The 14127-nt window shown below is 39.0% G+C and overlaps 2 protein-coding genes and 1 long non-coding RNA gene across 5 annotated transcripts; all 3 read left to right on the forward strand.

Annotated features, from left to right (window-relative positions):
• LOC107634983 lies at positions 96 to 1351 on the forward strand. 3 transcript variants are annotated; one of them, XR_001619071.2, is made up of 3 exons: positions 96 to 353; positions 706 to 860; positions 920 to 1351. It is a non-coding gene; the product is annotated as an uncharacterized LOC107634983 (long non-coding RNA). The 3 variants fall into 3 exon arrangements; XR_001619072.2 differs by having other exon boundaries at positions 100 to 353; positions 738 to 860; XR_002361745.1 differs by having other exon boundaries at positions 112 to 860.
• Positions 3801 to 4624, forward strand: LOC107638051 (putative ripening-related protein 1). The gene has a single exon (XM_016341238.2). The coding sequence runs from the start codon at positions 3911 to 3913 to the stop codon at positions 4478 to 4480; it is 570 nt and encodes a 189-aa protein (XP_016196724.1). The 5' UTR covers positions 3801 to 3910; the 3' UTR covers positions 4481 to 4624.
• On the forward strand, positions 5319 to 7729 carry LOC110271591. The gene is made up of 2 exons (XM_021122584.1): positions 5319 to 7595; positions 7715 to 7729. Exons 1-2 carry the CDS (start codon positions 5319 to 5321, stop codon positions 7727 to 7729), a joined length of 2292 nt encoding a protein of 763 aa, XP_020978243.1.

Below are 14127 nucleotides of genomic sequence, written 5' to 3' on the forward strand. Positions count from 1 at the left end.
AGTTTCGTACAATGAGTATCATTAACCATTTTTAGTTTTATTACTACACTAGAAAATTAACTATTTGCACAAATACTGGCTCCTATTAAATATTAGTATTTGCGTGGAGATGATAAATTGAAGAATGGTGGGGTAGAGTGCAAGGTTGGTCTTTGATGTCGATTTCGAAAGTTGAAGAGCTTTTCTAGACAAGCTAAGCATTTTCATTTCCCATTAAATCAAACTAATAATATTAATTATTAAAAAAAATACAACCCAAGTGAAGAAGAATCACTCCTTCCCATACCATCTTTATATACTCTCACTCCATTCTCTCATCTCTTCATCTCTCTCTCTGAATTCCTCGTGTTCAGGTCTGTGTTCTTCTATCTCAGTCTCCTTTTGTCTTTGCTTTCATGTTTGCTACTTTTTCTTGTGTCATTCAAAGGGTGATTTGGTGCAAAGTTTTTATTTTTCTTGCTTTTTGGTATGTGCTTATCACTTTTGTTTTGCATGGATGCTTCAGATTTCATTTCTAGGGTTGATTGATGTAATAGTCATTGTGAAAATGTGTACTTGAGTGGTCTAACTCTAACCGCATGTTACTTGCTTTTTAAGTGCTTATTCATCTCCTGAATTTTCATGTATTAGTCTGATCTAATGATCTGCATGTGCTTAAGTGCTTTTGCTAACTTTGCCAATCCTCTCTTGATTAATTTTTGTAAGATCTGTTCATCCAATTTTGCTTGTCTCTTTAGAGATAAGTAGATTGTAAACAAGTGTTCAATAATCACAGCATGAAGGGGAAGGGCGCTTTTATTGCATTGTTACTTTTGGCTTGCATGGCCTTCCTGCTCTCTTCAGCTACGCAGCAATCAAAGGTAAGATAGAGTACTCAGCTCCTTCAATATGGTTTACAAATAATGGTTTAATATTTCAGGTAGTGAAAGGAGCCACAGCCACTAGAAGGCTTTTAAGGGAGCAAGAGCTGGTTTTGGAGGAAGAGGAGGAGGAGGAGTTCCAAGTTAACGTGGTCCTAGTGCTGTTAATAATGAAATTAATCAAGGCTTGCATAAACTCCTTCCTCTACTTTATTGTGTGTGTTAATTATTACTATAGCTAGTAGTAATAAACATATCATCGCCTCTTAGTTTTCACTTTGTAATGGTGTTTGTCAAATAAACATGTATATATCTACTCCTTCTCTTTTTTCGTATGACTTAATGTCCATGTCCATGTTTTAGTCTTCTTTGCAAGTCTTGGACTTTAATGTCAAAAAAGCTAAGGCTGAGATAAATCAAAGGTTAGAGGTAAACAAGATTTCTGTAATCTTTATCCAACAAGCTAAGATGTATAGTTTTTTCTTGTACCATTTGGAGGACTATAACATCGTTTATGGAAAATGTAATAAAAAGTAAAATGATAGGAGAAATAAATAAAACAATGCAAGAGTAAGCAATCAATTGTTATAAAATAAGGGAGACATTTGGCTGCTGGCCAAAAGCTAATTGCATAGGAGAGAACTGATGGTAACTCGTTGGGCTCAAATGAATAAGTGTTGCGGCATGTAAAATAGCATGCCCCCAAACCGAGGTTGGGAGATTTGTTCTCATAAGCAAGGGTCTAGCAATTAATTGGAGGCGTCTAATAAGCGATTCTGCTAACCCATTTTGCGTGTGAACATAAGCTATTGGATGTTCAACACTTATTCCATTAGCCATACAATAAGCATCAAAAGTTTGGGAAGTAAATTCACCAGCATTATCAAGACGAATTGCTTTAATTGGATTTTCTGGAAATTGTACTTTTAATCGAATAATTTGAGCCAATAACCTCGCAAACGCCAGGTTGCGAGATTAAATACTTAAATACTTAACAAACACATATATTAAACTATTCCATCATTAATCAAATGGCCAATATTTCCTTCAAGATCCTCAAAGAAATTAGATACATCATAATGAGTGGTGGAATTTTCATCATTTGAAACAAAATTTGTTTCCTTTTTTTTTTGTCAGCCTTTTTCAATGATGCTTGAAAAAGATCAACTAGGTGCCTTGGGGTACGACAGGTACGTGACCAATGGCCCTTTCCACCACAACGGAAGCATTTATCCTTAATTGATTTACTTTGCCCATTGTTTCTTTCTTTATCCCACTTCTGGTGAGATCTTTTCTTATGAACATAATTTCTTTTTCTTCCATAAATTTTTTTGTTACCAAAATCTTGCCATTTACCTCTTCTGGGGTTATAATTTGCCGCATTTACTTCAGAAAATGGGGCGGCGCCAGCTGGGCGCGCTTCATAATTTCTTAAGAGCAACTCATTGTTGCGTTCAGCAACAAGAAAGCAAGAGCTCAAAAATTTTTAAATTCTTTTTCTCGATACTGCTGCTGCAGGAGCACATTCGAGGCATGGAAGGTCAAGAAATTTTTTTTTCTAATATATCGGGCATGAGGAAGTATCACCGTCTTTTCATGATTATACCTTTTTTCAGGGTCTTTCCACAGATCTGCAGGATCTTTTAATGTGGGATATTCATTTTTCAATCATACTTCAAGATGATGACGAAGGAAAATCATGAATTTGGCTTTATCCTTCTGGGATGTATTATTTTCAGCCTTAATGGTATCTTCAAGATCCATTGAATCAAGATGGATTTCAGCATCTAATATTCATGATAAATAATTGTTTCCAGATATATTAAGAGCATTAAATTCAAGATGAAAGAGATTCGACATAATGAAAATTTGTTACCTGGAGTCTTCCTAAAATTTCTTAGAGCTTCGTGCTGATAACGTGTTATAAAATAACTAAATAAGGAAGATAAAATAAAGAAATATAAATGAAAGACTCTAGTATTAATATTCACTATTATTAATATCATCCTACCATAATAACTATGATTTATATATTAATACTATATTTATAATATGAAGAGAAAGAAAAGTTTCGTAGAGAGAGAAAAAATGCTTTTATTGATATGTAAATGGCTTCTGATCAAGCCTTCTATTTATACTTGTGAAAGTCTAACTTTCTTCAACATTATTAATTATAATCTATCTTGAGAATGTTAACTTCTCATAGGAATGGGCATCCCAATATAGTTTTTTTTTTTTTGGGTCTTGGACTAACCTCTTCAACCCTATCCAAACCCAAATATAGTTCATTTTTAAATTACAGTCTACAGCTAATAATTTCTTTTTTTGGTAATAACTACAGCTAATAATTTGGACGAAACCGTACTTAGTCCATTTTGTAGTTGGGCTTAAGCTGATACCTCTAAATAAATAATAGGCCCAGAAAATAGGACTATTAATAAAAGATCATTGGTTCATAACCAAAAAACAAAGGTGATTCGATGACCCCCAAAAATAAATAAATAAATATGAATATAAATGGTTAGAATTAAAATTGCCCATTATTAATTGGAAAAAAAAATAGTAAATTCAATGTATTTATTACAACAGAAAACTACTAACAAAAAAAAAATCAATGAAATTGAATGAAAATCCTGAGTATACTTAAAGTTGGAAAAAGATAAAATAAAAATTAAATTATCATTAAATTTGTAATTTTTATCACTACAAAACTAATAACTTCATAATTCCTTCTTTAATATAATAAGTAACCGTTTTGCATTCAAAATCCAACAAAATTAACAAATAGCCAAAAAATCATTCCAATAAATATTAGCGAACTTTGTTTCCTTGACCCCTAAAATGATCATTTATGTAATAATCAATGATAACCAAATGAATTTACGTGATGTGCAAGTTAGTTATTAATGTCTAACTCTAACCCTCTCTATATATATGCTCCTTCAAATCTCACTATATGCATCAACTCTTCACTTCTCAAAATAAAAACTACAAAAGAAGAGACACATAATATAGAGGTGCAAAAAAGGTTAAAGAAACAATTAAAAAAAATGAAGAGTTTTTGCTCAAAGGCACCCTTAATTTTCCTCATCACTTTTATAATTATCACAAATTGCTTGTTCTCCGAAGCACAAAAATGTCGCCCAAGCGGCCGAATCATAGGGAAGAAACCTCCTCCAGGACAGTGCAACCAAGAAGATGATTCGGATTGTTGCTTGCAAGGCAAGGTATACACAACCTATGAATGTTCGCCACAAGTGACCGGGCAAACAAAGGCCTACCTCACACTTAACAGCTTCCAGAAAGGTGGAGACGGAGGCGGCCCTTCAGAGTGTGACAACAAGTACCACCCGGACGACACTCCGGTAGTAGCCCTGTCAACAGGATGGTTCAACAACAAGAGCAGGTGTCTAAACAACATCAGGATCAGCGCGAATGGGAGGAGCGTGGTGGCGATGGTGGTGGATGAGTGTGACTCAAGAAAGGGGTGTGATGAGGACCATGATTACCAACCTCCTTGTAAGAACAACATTGTTGATGCCTCTAAGGCTGTTTGGGAAGCATTGGGTGTACCACATGATCAATGGGGTGGCATGGACATTACTTGGTCTGATGCTTGATGTTGTATCCATATGGGTTGAAGTGCATTCACATGTTCGTGTTTCTTTGTTGTAATTTAATGATTATTATGTTATGTGATGTTTTGTTTTGTTTGTAAACTTATTTGTATCATAATATATGTTGTCAAATATTTGAGCCTTTTTACATATTCTATTTTTTGTTACTTCTAGCTTAGTATAGCACTCCAAATTTTCCGAGTTATACGACGTGTATACTAAAATCAGCCACCAAAGTTTAAAATATATGCTGGCCGAATATAAATACACATTGAAAATAAATTAAACTACACATGTATTTATACACAAATACATTTGATATGGTCACCATTAATACAAATCATAACTCAGCCTCATAACCAGCCATCATCATAACTCGTCATTTTCCGTTATTATTCGGCCCTTATGAGCTATAACTCGGCAAAATCAATATTATTATAACCGACGTCCCAAACGGTAAGGATAAAGTCGGTTACCAAACCAATCATCAGAAACGGACAAATAATCATCTAAAGATGCAGCGGACGAGAAAATATCTATAAAAGAGAAGGTAAAGTATCTTTTTGATTCGATTCCGAACTTGACACCATTACTGACTTAAGTATCGGAGTGCCTTTGTAGGTACACTCCACCTCCTCTGCATTGTTCACGTTCTCATACCTTACAATGAACACCAGAAGCTCGGACCCTGAGGGACAGACGTCCAACCTTGTAGCATATAGCTCGGCTGATCTCAAGGAGTAAAAGCCGACCTATTTTTCAGGCAAGATCAATTGGTGCCCACCGTGGGGCCGAGGAAATCATAATTTTTCTTTTGGTCCCATCACTTCCATCTACATCCATGGCTGACGTACCACCTCCTTCACTGTCCGAACTCATGCAAATGGTAGCTGAGCTCCAACAAGCTAACCAACGGATGGCTGACGAGAACCAAATAATGGCTGCTCAAATTGCTGAGCTAAATCATGCTCGGATTGAACACAACGATACTCATCGCGAACAAGCAGAAGACGAGGAACATCAGTCCCAGCCGACTCATGTTTCAGATACCGCTCAACATGAAGAGCAGCAGCCCGAGGACGAGAAAGAGGAGTCCGAGGACCTTGTAGGCCCATTCACGGAAGAAGTAATGAACTTCGAGCTGCCGAAGAGGTTCACCCTGCCATTGACCCTCACGCCTTATGATGGACTCGGAGACCCAAGGAAGTTCCTAAAGAAATTCCGATCAATAATGATCGTCAATGGTGCATCAGATAAAGTTTTATGTCGTTGTTTTCCAAATTATTTAGACGGTCCTACACTTGATTGGTTGTGTGCTTTGCCTGCAGGTTCCATTTCGCGCTTTCATCAGCTGGCGAAGTTATTCGAAGAACATTTCGCCGGATCCGCAATATATTTGCACGATTCCGATTACCTGAATACCATCAAGCAAGGACCAAACGAAAGCTTAAAGGACTATATGACTCGCTTTACCAAGGTCGCAATCAGCATACCAGATCTCCACCCCGAGGTCCATCTGCACGCAATTAAAAGCGGCCTCCGACCCGGGAAGTTCCAGGAAACGATCGCAGTAGCAAAACCGAAGACTCTAGCAGAATTCCGAGAGAAAGCAAAAGGACAAATTGACATCGAGGAACTCAGACAAGCTCGGAAGTCTGACAAGTCACACTTCCGTGAAGAAGATAAGAACTCATCCATTAAGAAAAATTTTAAACTAACACCTCGCTTTGATTCTTACACGCAGTTCAACACCAAGAGGGAAGACATAATAAAGGAGATCTTGAACTCCAAACTAATCAAGCCACCAAGAAAGGCCGGCACATACCAAGATGCAAAGAACGTGGACAAATCAAAGTACTGCGCTTTCCACCAGAAACACGGCCATAATACCGACGATTGTGTGGTTGCCAAAGATCTTTTAGAACGACTAGCAAGACAAGGACACCTAGACAAATACATTGGCGGTCACATCCAAAAGCGTGGCCCTAGTTCCACAACAAACGATCTCCCTGAACAAAACCGAGGAAAAGAAAAGGCATCTTCAAACCAATATGAAAGACCACGAGGTATAATCAATTGTATTTCAGGAGGATACGCAAGTGGAGGTTACTCAAACTCGGCAAGAAAAAGATCGTTCAGAGCAATATGCTCGGTAGACGGACCAAAACAAGATGTACCAATCATTAAACAACCAGAAGTCACTTTCACACATGCCGACTTTAACTCTAACATACAGAATTTGGACGACCCTGTGGTAATCACACTCCAGCTAGGAGACCTGTTAGTGAAAAAAGTCCTTTTGGATCCCGGAAGCAGCGCCGATGTTCTGTTTTACTCCACATTTCAAAAGATGAAGCTCAGCGACAACGTGCTACAGTCCACAGGAGGCGACTTGGTCGGCTTCTCAGGAGAACAAGTTCCAATACTCGGATCAGTGTGGTTACAGACCACACTGGGTGAGCAACCCCTTTCAAAAACTAATGATATTCAATATTTAGTTGTCGATTGTTTCAGCCCATATAATCTTATTCTCGGCCGCCCCTTTTTAAATAAGTTCGGCGCCATTGTATCTACAGTTCATCTCTGTGTAAAGTTTCCACTGCAGGACGACCAGGTTGCAACAATACATGGCGACCATAAAGAGGCACGGCATTGTTACAACATCAGCATGAAATTCCAAAATCGCTCAACACAACAAGTCAACAACGTCGGCCTCAACCAAAAGGAGCACACGCTAGCCGAATTGGACCCAAGAGCTGATTTCCTTGATCGGCCAAAACCCTCAGATGACCTACAAAAAGTATACTTCAACAATGACCCTAATAAATTCACATATGTAGGTTCCTCAATCGATGCATCGGAGTTACAGACCATAACAACTTTCCTGCAAGAAAATGCCGACCTTTTCGCGTGGAAACCATCAGATATGCCCGGAATCGACCCACAGGTTATCAGTCATGAACTAGCAATAAACTCGGCAATCCGACCAGTGCAACAGAAGAAACGCAAGCTCGGCGAAGAGAAAAAGCAAGCGTCACTGCAAGAAACACAAAAGCTCATCAACGCCGAATTTATCAAAGAAATCAGATTCACCACCTGGTTAGCAAATGTGGTAATGGTAAGGAAACAAAATGGTAAGTGGCGCATGTGCGTCGATTTCACTGATTTAAACAAAGCATGCCCAAAGGATTCTTACCCTCTACCATCCATAGACTCTTTTAGTAGACAATGCCTCAGGCTACGCTACTCTAAGTTTTATGGATGCGTATTCAGGGTACAATCAAATAATGATGCACCCCTCTGATCAAAATAAAACCGCTTTTATCACTGATTTTGGTAACTATTGTTATAAAGTTATGCCATTTGGACTAAAGAACGCAGGTGCAACTTACCAACGCCTTATGGATAAGGTGTTCGCTAGACAAATCGGCAGGAATATCGAAGTTTATGTCGACGATATGGTCGCCAAAACAAAAATCGGGGATAACCACATCAGCGACCTTACGGAAATATTCGGCCAGATCTGCCAGTACAACATGCGTCTCAACCCCGAGAAATGTGCATTCGCAGTTCAAGGGGGTAAGTTTTTGGGTTTTTTACTAACATGCAGGGGAATAGAGGCAAATCCAGACAAATGCCGAGCAGTGCTGGAAATGGCCAGCCCTAAAACAGTCAAGGAAGTCCAACGCCTAACAGGACGACTCGCTGCACTTTCCAGATTTGTTCCTTGCCTTGCTTCAACTTCTGTTCCTTTTTTCCAAACAATTAAAAAGAAAAATAAATTCGAGTGGAACGACGATTGTGAGAAGGCCTTTTCAAAATTAAAAACAACACTCTCACAACCTCCGATTCTACAAAAACCCCTACAAGGGGAAGATTTATTTCTATATCTGTCAGTTACAGATTGGGCGATAAGTTCAGCCCTTGTTACAGAGAGAAACAAAGTTCAGCATCCAGTGTACTTTGTTAGCAAAACTCTCCAGCAGGCCGAACTCAATTATCCAAGGATCGAGAAGCTCGCGTTAGCACTTATATTCTCGGCGCGACGTCTCCGACCTTACTTCCAGAGCCACGTTATCCATGTCAGAACCGATCACCCATTAAGACAAGTGCTACACAAACCAGAAATTGCAGGACGACTAATAAAATGGGCAGTCGAACTATCCGAGTTCGACATCAGATACCACCCCAGAGGACCTATCAAGTCACAATTCCTAGCGGATTTCATTGCCGAGCTTACAATACCATCCGAGGAAGATCATGCAAAACAATGGATTTTATACGTGGACGGCTCTTCGAATCACGGAGGTTGTGGTGCAGGAATTCGTCTCGAAGCCGAAGATGGATTCATCTTGGAACACTCAATACACTTAGCTTTCAAGGCAAGCAACAACCAATCCGAGTATGAGGCATTACTCGCCGGACTCAGACTCTGCTTAGATCTTCAAATATCGACGATCAAGGTATATTGTGATTCCTTGTTAGTCGTACATCAGGTAAATGACCTCTTTCAGGTAAAAGATCCTCTACTCTCTAAATACTTGCTATTAATAAAGAAATTATCACAGAAATTTGTCAAATTTGAAATAGAACATATACCACGTGAACAAAATCAGAGAGCAGATCTCTTATCTAAGCTCGGCAGTACTTAGTCCAAACTATCTACACTACAACAGTTCACAATAACATCACCCACTGTTACTCTGATAAACGTGTTAAGTGTCTCACAGGTAACAGATTGGAGGAACGACTTCATACACTATCTAGAAACAGGTGTTGTACCAGAAGGGGTCGAAAACAATAAAAAGTTTCGACGGCAAGCATCCTCCTTCACAATCCTCAATGGAGAACTGTATCGAAGAGGTTATACTCGGTCCCTACTCAAGTGTCTCAACAAATCCGAATCCGACATAGCTTTAGCCGAGGCACATGAAGGAATCTGCGGCACCCATACAGGAGCTCGGAGCTTAGCATCAAAGATCCTTCGAGCAGGGTTTTTCTGGCCAACTTTGCAGCAGGACAGCCAACATAAAATCAGGTCATGCAACAATTGCCAAATACATGCACCACTGATACACATACCTGCCGAACAGTTACATCACTCGGACATTAGTTGGCCATTTAACCAATGGGGTCTAGATATACTCGGGCCATTCCCTACGGCACCGGGCCAGGTAAAATTTCTTATTGTCGGCATTGATTATTTCTCCAAATGGGTGGAGGCCCAACCTTTAGCGAAAATAACATCACAACAAATGATTACATTTGTTTGGAAAAACATTATTTGCCGTTTCGGCATACCTAAGCATATTACAACTGACAATGGTCGCCAGTTCGCCGATCAGAAATTTCAAACTTTTTTGCAGAATCTAAAAATAAAGCAACATTTCGCCTCTGTCGAACATCCCCAAACGAACGGACTAGCTGAGGCTGCAAACAAGGTCATCTTACATGCACTAAAGAAGAAACTAGATGACGCCAAAGGACTCTGGGCTGAGCTAATACCTGAAGTCCTTTGGGGATACAACACCACCCCACAAACATCAACAAAGGAGACGCCATTCCGATTGGTATATGGCTCAGAGGCCATGATACCACTGGAGATCTCCCAGAACTCTATCCGAACTTATATCACCAATCAAGACGAAGCTCGGAGATCCGAGCTCGACGTCATCGAAGAAGTCAGAGAAATCGCCACATTGAGGCAACGCGCAGCGCAGCAAGCAATAGCTCGACAATACAACAAGACGGTCAGAAACAGATCCTTCGTCACAGGAGATTTAGTCCTCCGCAAAACAGAAACTGCTCGGAAACCACCAACATATGGAAAGCTCGCAGCCAATTGGGATGGCCCATACCGAGTATCTAAAGCACTCGGCCAAGGAGCATACAAACTAGAGTCACTAGATGGAAAAATCTTGCCTAACACATGGAACGTGTCTTCCTTAAAGAAATTTTATAGTTAAAAAGACAGGGACATGCTTGTACTCTTTTTCCTACTACCAAGATTTTATCCCAAAGGGTTTTGCTTGGAGAGGTTTTAACGAGGCTAGCCTACCTGCACCTTTGTATGTAAAAGGTTCAAATATAAATGAGACGAACAATGTCTTATCTTTGCTACTCTATCAAATTGATCTTATCAATCTATCCATACAGCTCGGACAAATACCACTACTCGTTTAAGCTACAAATCAAATAACATACTCAAACCAGAAAAACCAATAAACTCGGAAAAACATCCGAACAGTCACAAACAACTTTTATAAAGAGCACCAAATTAAACATTCAAACAAGTCAATCTAACAAAAGTTCAAAAAACAAGAGCCATACTGTTATCAACTTACAATACACATTCAAATTAAACATATACAAAACAAGTTCAAAAGAAATTTTTTCTAAACGTTGTCAGCCCCATCCTCTGCATCCCCATCATCTTCAATAAGCTGACCATCTCGAACTATCTTCCCAGGATCCATGCCAGAAATATCGGCATCCGGAACCAAAAACTTAACCTGCAACCTTGCCCTTTCAAAACCTTCAACAAACGAATCCAAAATCTCATCCGCCTTTTTCTTCTCCATATCCTTAAACTGAGCAGTCACCTCAATCAGACAACTTTGCACGTTCACCAAATCGCTTTCCTTTTTCTTCAAATCCTCAACATCCTTAGAATAACTCTCCTTAGTCTCTTTCAGCAACTTCTCAGTCTCAGTCAAACGAGCTTGAAGCTCAGCAGCAAGACTCTTACACTTAACCAACTCCTCCTTCAAAACAGAAACCTCCCCCTTTTCAGAAGCAACTCCCTTATATTTCAACTCCTGACTTCGCCCAAGACTTGCAAGGCGCAGCCCAACAACCTAGAAAGCAAAATAAACTCATAAGACTACCAAAGGAAAAATAAGGAAAAATCAGTAACTTATTACCTGCATATATTGACCAATGGCCATATCCCCAACCTCCTTTGCAAGAGTCACATCAGCAGACGATTGACAATACTCGTCCACAACAGCCATGTAAGGATACTCTTTTCCCCACACCGAAAATGCCTCGCTCTCTTCAGAAACTTCGTGAAGCCTTTTTTGATTTCCCATAAAGGCCTGTATCTCTTCCAGAGGGACAGCTAACTCTTTTTCATCAGAATCATCTGATAGCTCCACAAGGTCGGATTTCTTTCTCTTCTTCACAATCACCTTCCTCCGCCCTTGACGAGGCTGCGAAACCTCGCCAGTCCCAACAACCTTCTCGGCATTTGATGACGATACCTCCTTCTCAAGATTCTTATTTTTGAACCGCGTCCTCAGAGATGCAGCAGAAACGCCCGGATACTTTCCACCTACAGCAACCAATTCGTGTTAGATTTCTCAGAAAAAAAGGGGGCGGACATTAATGTAAACCCTAAAAACTCACCTAAATACTCTACAACAGCAACTTTATCATCCTCCCACTTCAGCAACTCATACATCAATATCAAATTTTTCCGATCAACATTCTCCACCAAAAACTCTATCAGACACTCATTCCTCGGCGATATCACCTCTGGGCCGAGTATATTTTGCGGCTCCGAGCACCAAAAGAGAGGAAATTTCTCAGCAAGATTTTCATCAATAAAAAACGGGAAATCCTCCTCTGGACTCCTGACTTTAAAATACATCTCTTTGAAGTCTTTAAAAGAAGACTTATAAAGTTTGAAAATCCCAAATTCCGGAGTACTATTGAAGTTCACCCACCCCCCCTTCCAAATCCCTTTAGCTTGAAATAAAGAAAAGAATAAATCCACAGACGGCACCTCCTCTAGATATTCCATCAAAACTTCAAAGGATCTCAGGAAAGCCCACCCATTAGGATGAAGCTGTGAAGGAGCACAGTTGAGCTGCTTAAGAATCTGACACTCAAACTCAGTAAACGGAAGCCTAACCCGCAACTCTTCAAGCACACAACTGTGCATGTAGAAGAACCCAAACCCCCACTCTCGGTGATAAATCCTATCATTAACACTACATGGTAACAATTCCACCTTCACCCCAGAACCCGCCCTCACTATTCTATTCACATCCACCTCCTTCACCGCCGCATCATCAGAAAACAGTGAAACCCGTGATTTAACATCTTCCCCCACCCAATCATAAGACCAATCCACCTTATCCTTTTTCTCTTTCTCAAAACCCATTAGCGTCAAAGACAGTATCAGAATAACAGAAAGAAGAAGAATGAGAGAAGAAAACGCAAAAATGGATCAGAAACAGGAAAGGAGACTCATACCTCTCTTGCTCATTCTTCAAAGAAGCAAGCATATAATAAACAGCCAACAAAAACCAACGAAAAATCTGAAGCGATTCAGGCAATTAAAGGGACAGAAAGTTCCAAATAATAACCCCCACTCCCAAAGCCACATCAAACAGCGAACCCAACATTGGGAATCACCAAACTTAAATGCAACCATCATTCTTTCTCTTTCATCAGAAAATAACGGACACGACTCCCCACGTACCCAAAATTCAAAACGCTTAACCATCTTTTAATGAAGTAAGTTGATCTGGGGGCTCATCCACTAACCCACGCAAGCCGAGTTATAACTCATCAAAAATAAAGCTCAACCTGCTTCATTAAAATCCTCCTCAGGCTAAGCTTGGGGGCTATGATATGGTCACCATTAATACAAATCATAACTCAGCCTCATAACCAGACATCATCATAACTCGTCATTTTCCATTATTATTCGACCCTTATGAGTTATAACTCGGCAAAATCAATATTATTATAACCGATGTCCCAAACGGTAAGGATAAAGTCGGTTACCAAACCAATCATCAGAAACGGACAAATAATCATCTAAAGATGCAACGGACGAGAAAATATCTATAAAAGAGAAGGTAAAGTATCTTTTTGATTCGATTCCGAACTTGACACCATTACTGACTTAAGCATCGGAGTGCCTTTGCAGGTACATTCCACCTCCTCTGCATTGCTCACGTTCTCATACCTTACAACGAACACCAGAAGCTCGGACCCTGAGGGACAGACGTCCAACCTTGTAGCATATAGCTCGGCTGATCTCAAGGCGTAAAAACCGACCTATTTTCCAGGCAAGATCAACATTGATGGCTGATTTTAGTGACTAATTTTAGTGTACAAAAAAGATTTTTTAAATTTCTCATATATATAAAATTATCATTATAGGTTCTAGTTCTATTTTTTTCTAGCACATATGTTTGAACACATACACAACTTGTATACTGAAGGGTTTAACTAAAAATATTTAAAACTATATATAAGAATTGCCAATGAGTTATAACTCAAATAGTATAGTCTCCTCATACTCATCTAAAAAGTTGAGGGTTGAAATCTCTCTATTTTTGATAAAAAAAAAAAAAAAAACTAAAAACCAAGTAAAAATGTAAGGCCTTCTAAAATAATTAAACCAATTTCAGTCTTTCTTATATCTTTTGTAAGAAAAAGTTTAACTAAATAGAATATTGATCCATTTATTAAAGTTAGAATATACCTTTTGAGTCATAGAATATAGTAAAAAAGACTCAAAAGTCATATTTTCATGGAATATATTTAAAATACTGTGATTTATTAATTTGTCTTCTATGTTAGTATTATAGATTTCACTATTATTTTTAAATTTAAATTTTAAAAAATAAAAT

Source organism: Arachis ipaensis, chromosome B04, assembly GCF_000816755.2.
Source record: "Arachis ipaensis cultivar K30076 chromosome B04, Araip1.1, whole genome shotgun sequence".
NCBI lineage: Eukaryota > Viridiplantae > Streptophyta > Magnoliopsida > Fabales > Fabaceae > Arachis > Arachis ipaensis.

Excerpts from the sequence above, each read along its gene's own strand:
- LOC107638051 (XM_016341238.2), top strand. The coding sequence starts at position 3,911 with ATGAAGAGTTTTTGCTCAAAGGCACCCTTAATTTTCCTCATCACTTTT.
- LOC110271591 (XM_021122584.1), top strand. The coding sequence starts at position 5,319 with ATGGCTGACGTACCACCTCCTTCACTGTCCGAACTCATGCAAATGGTA.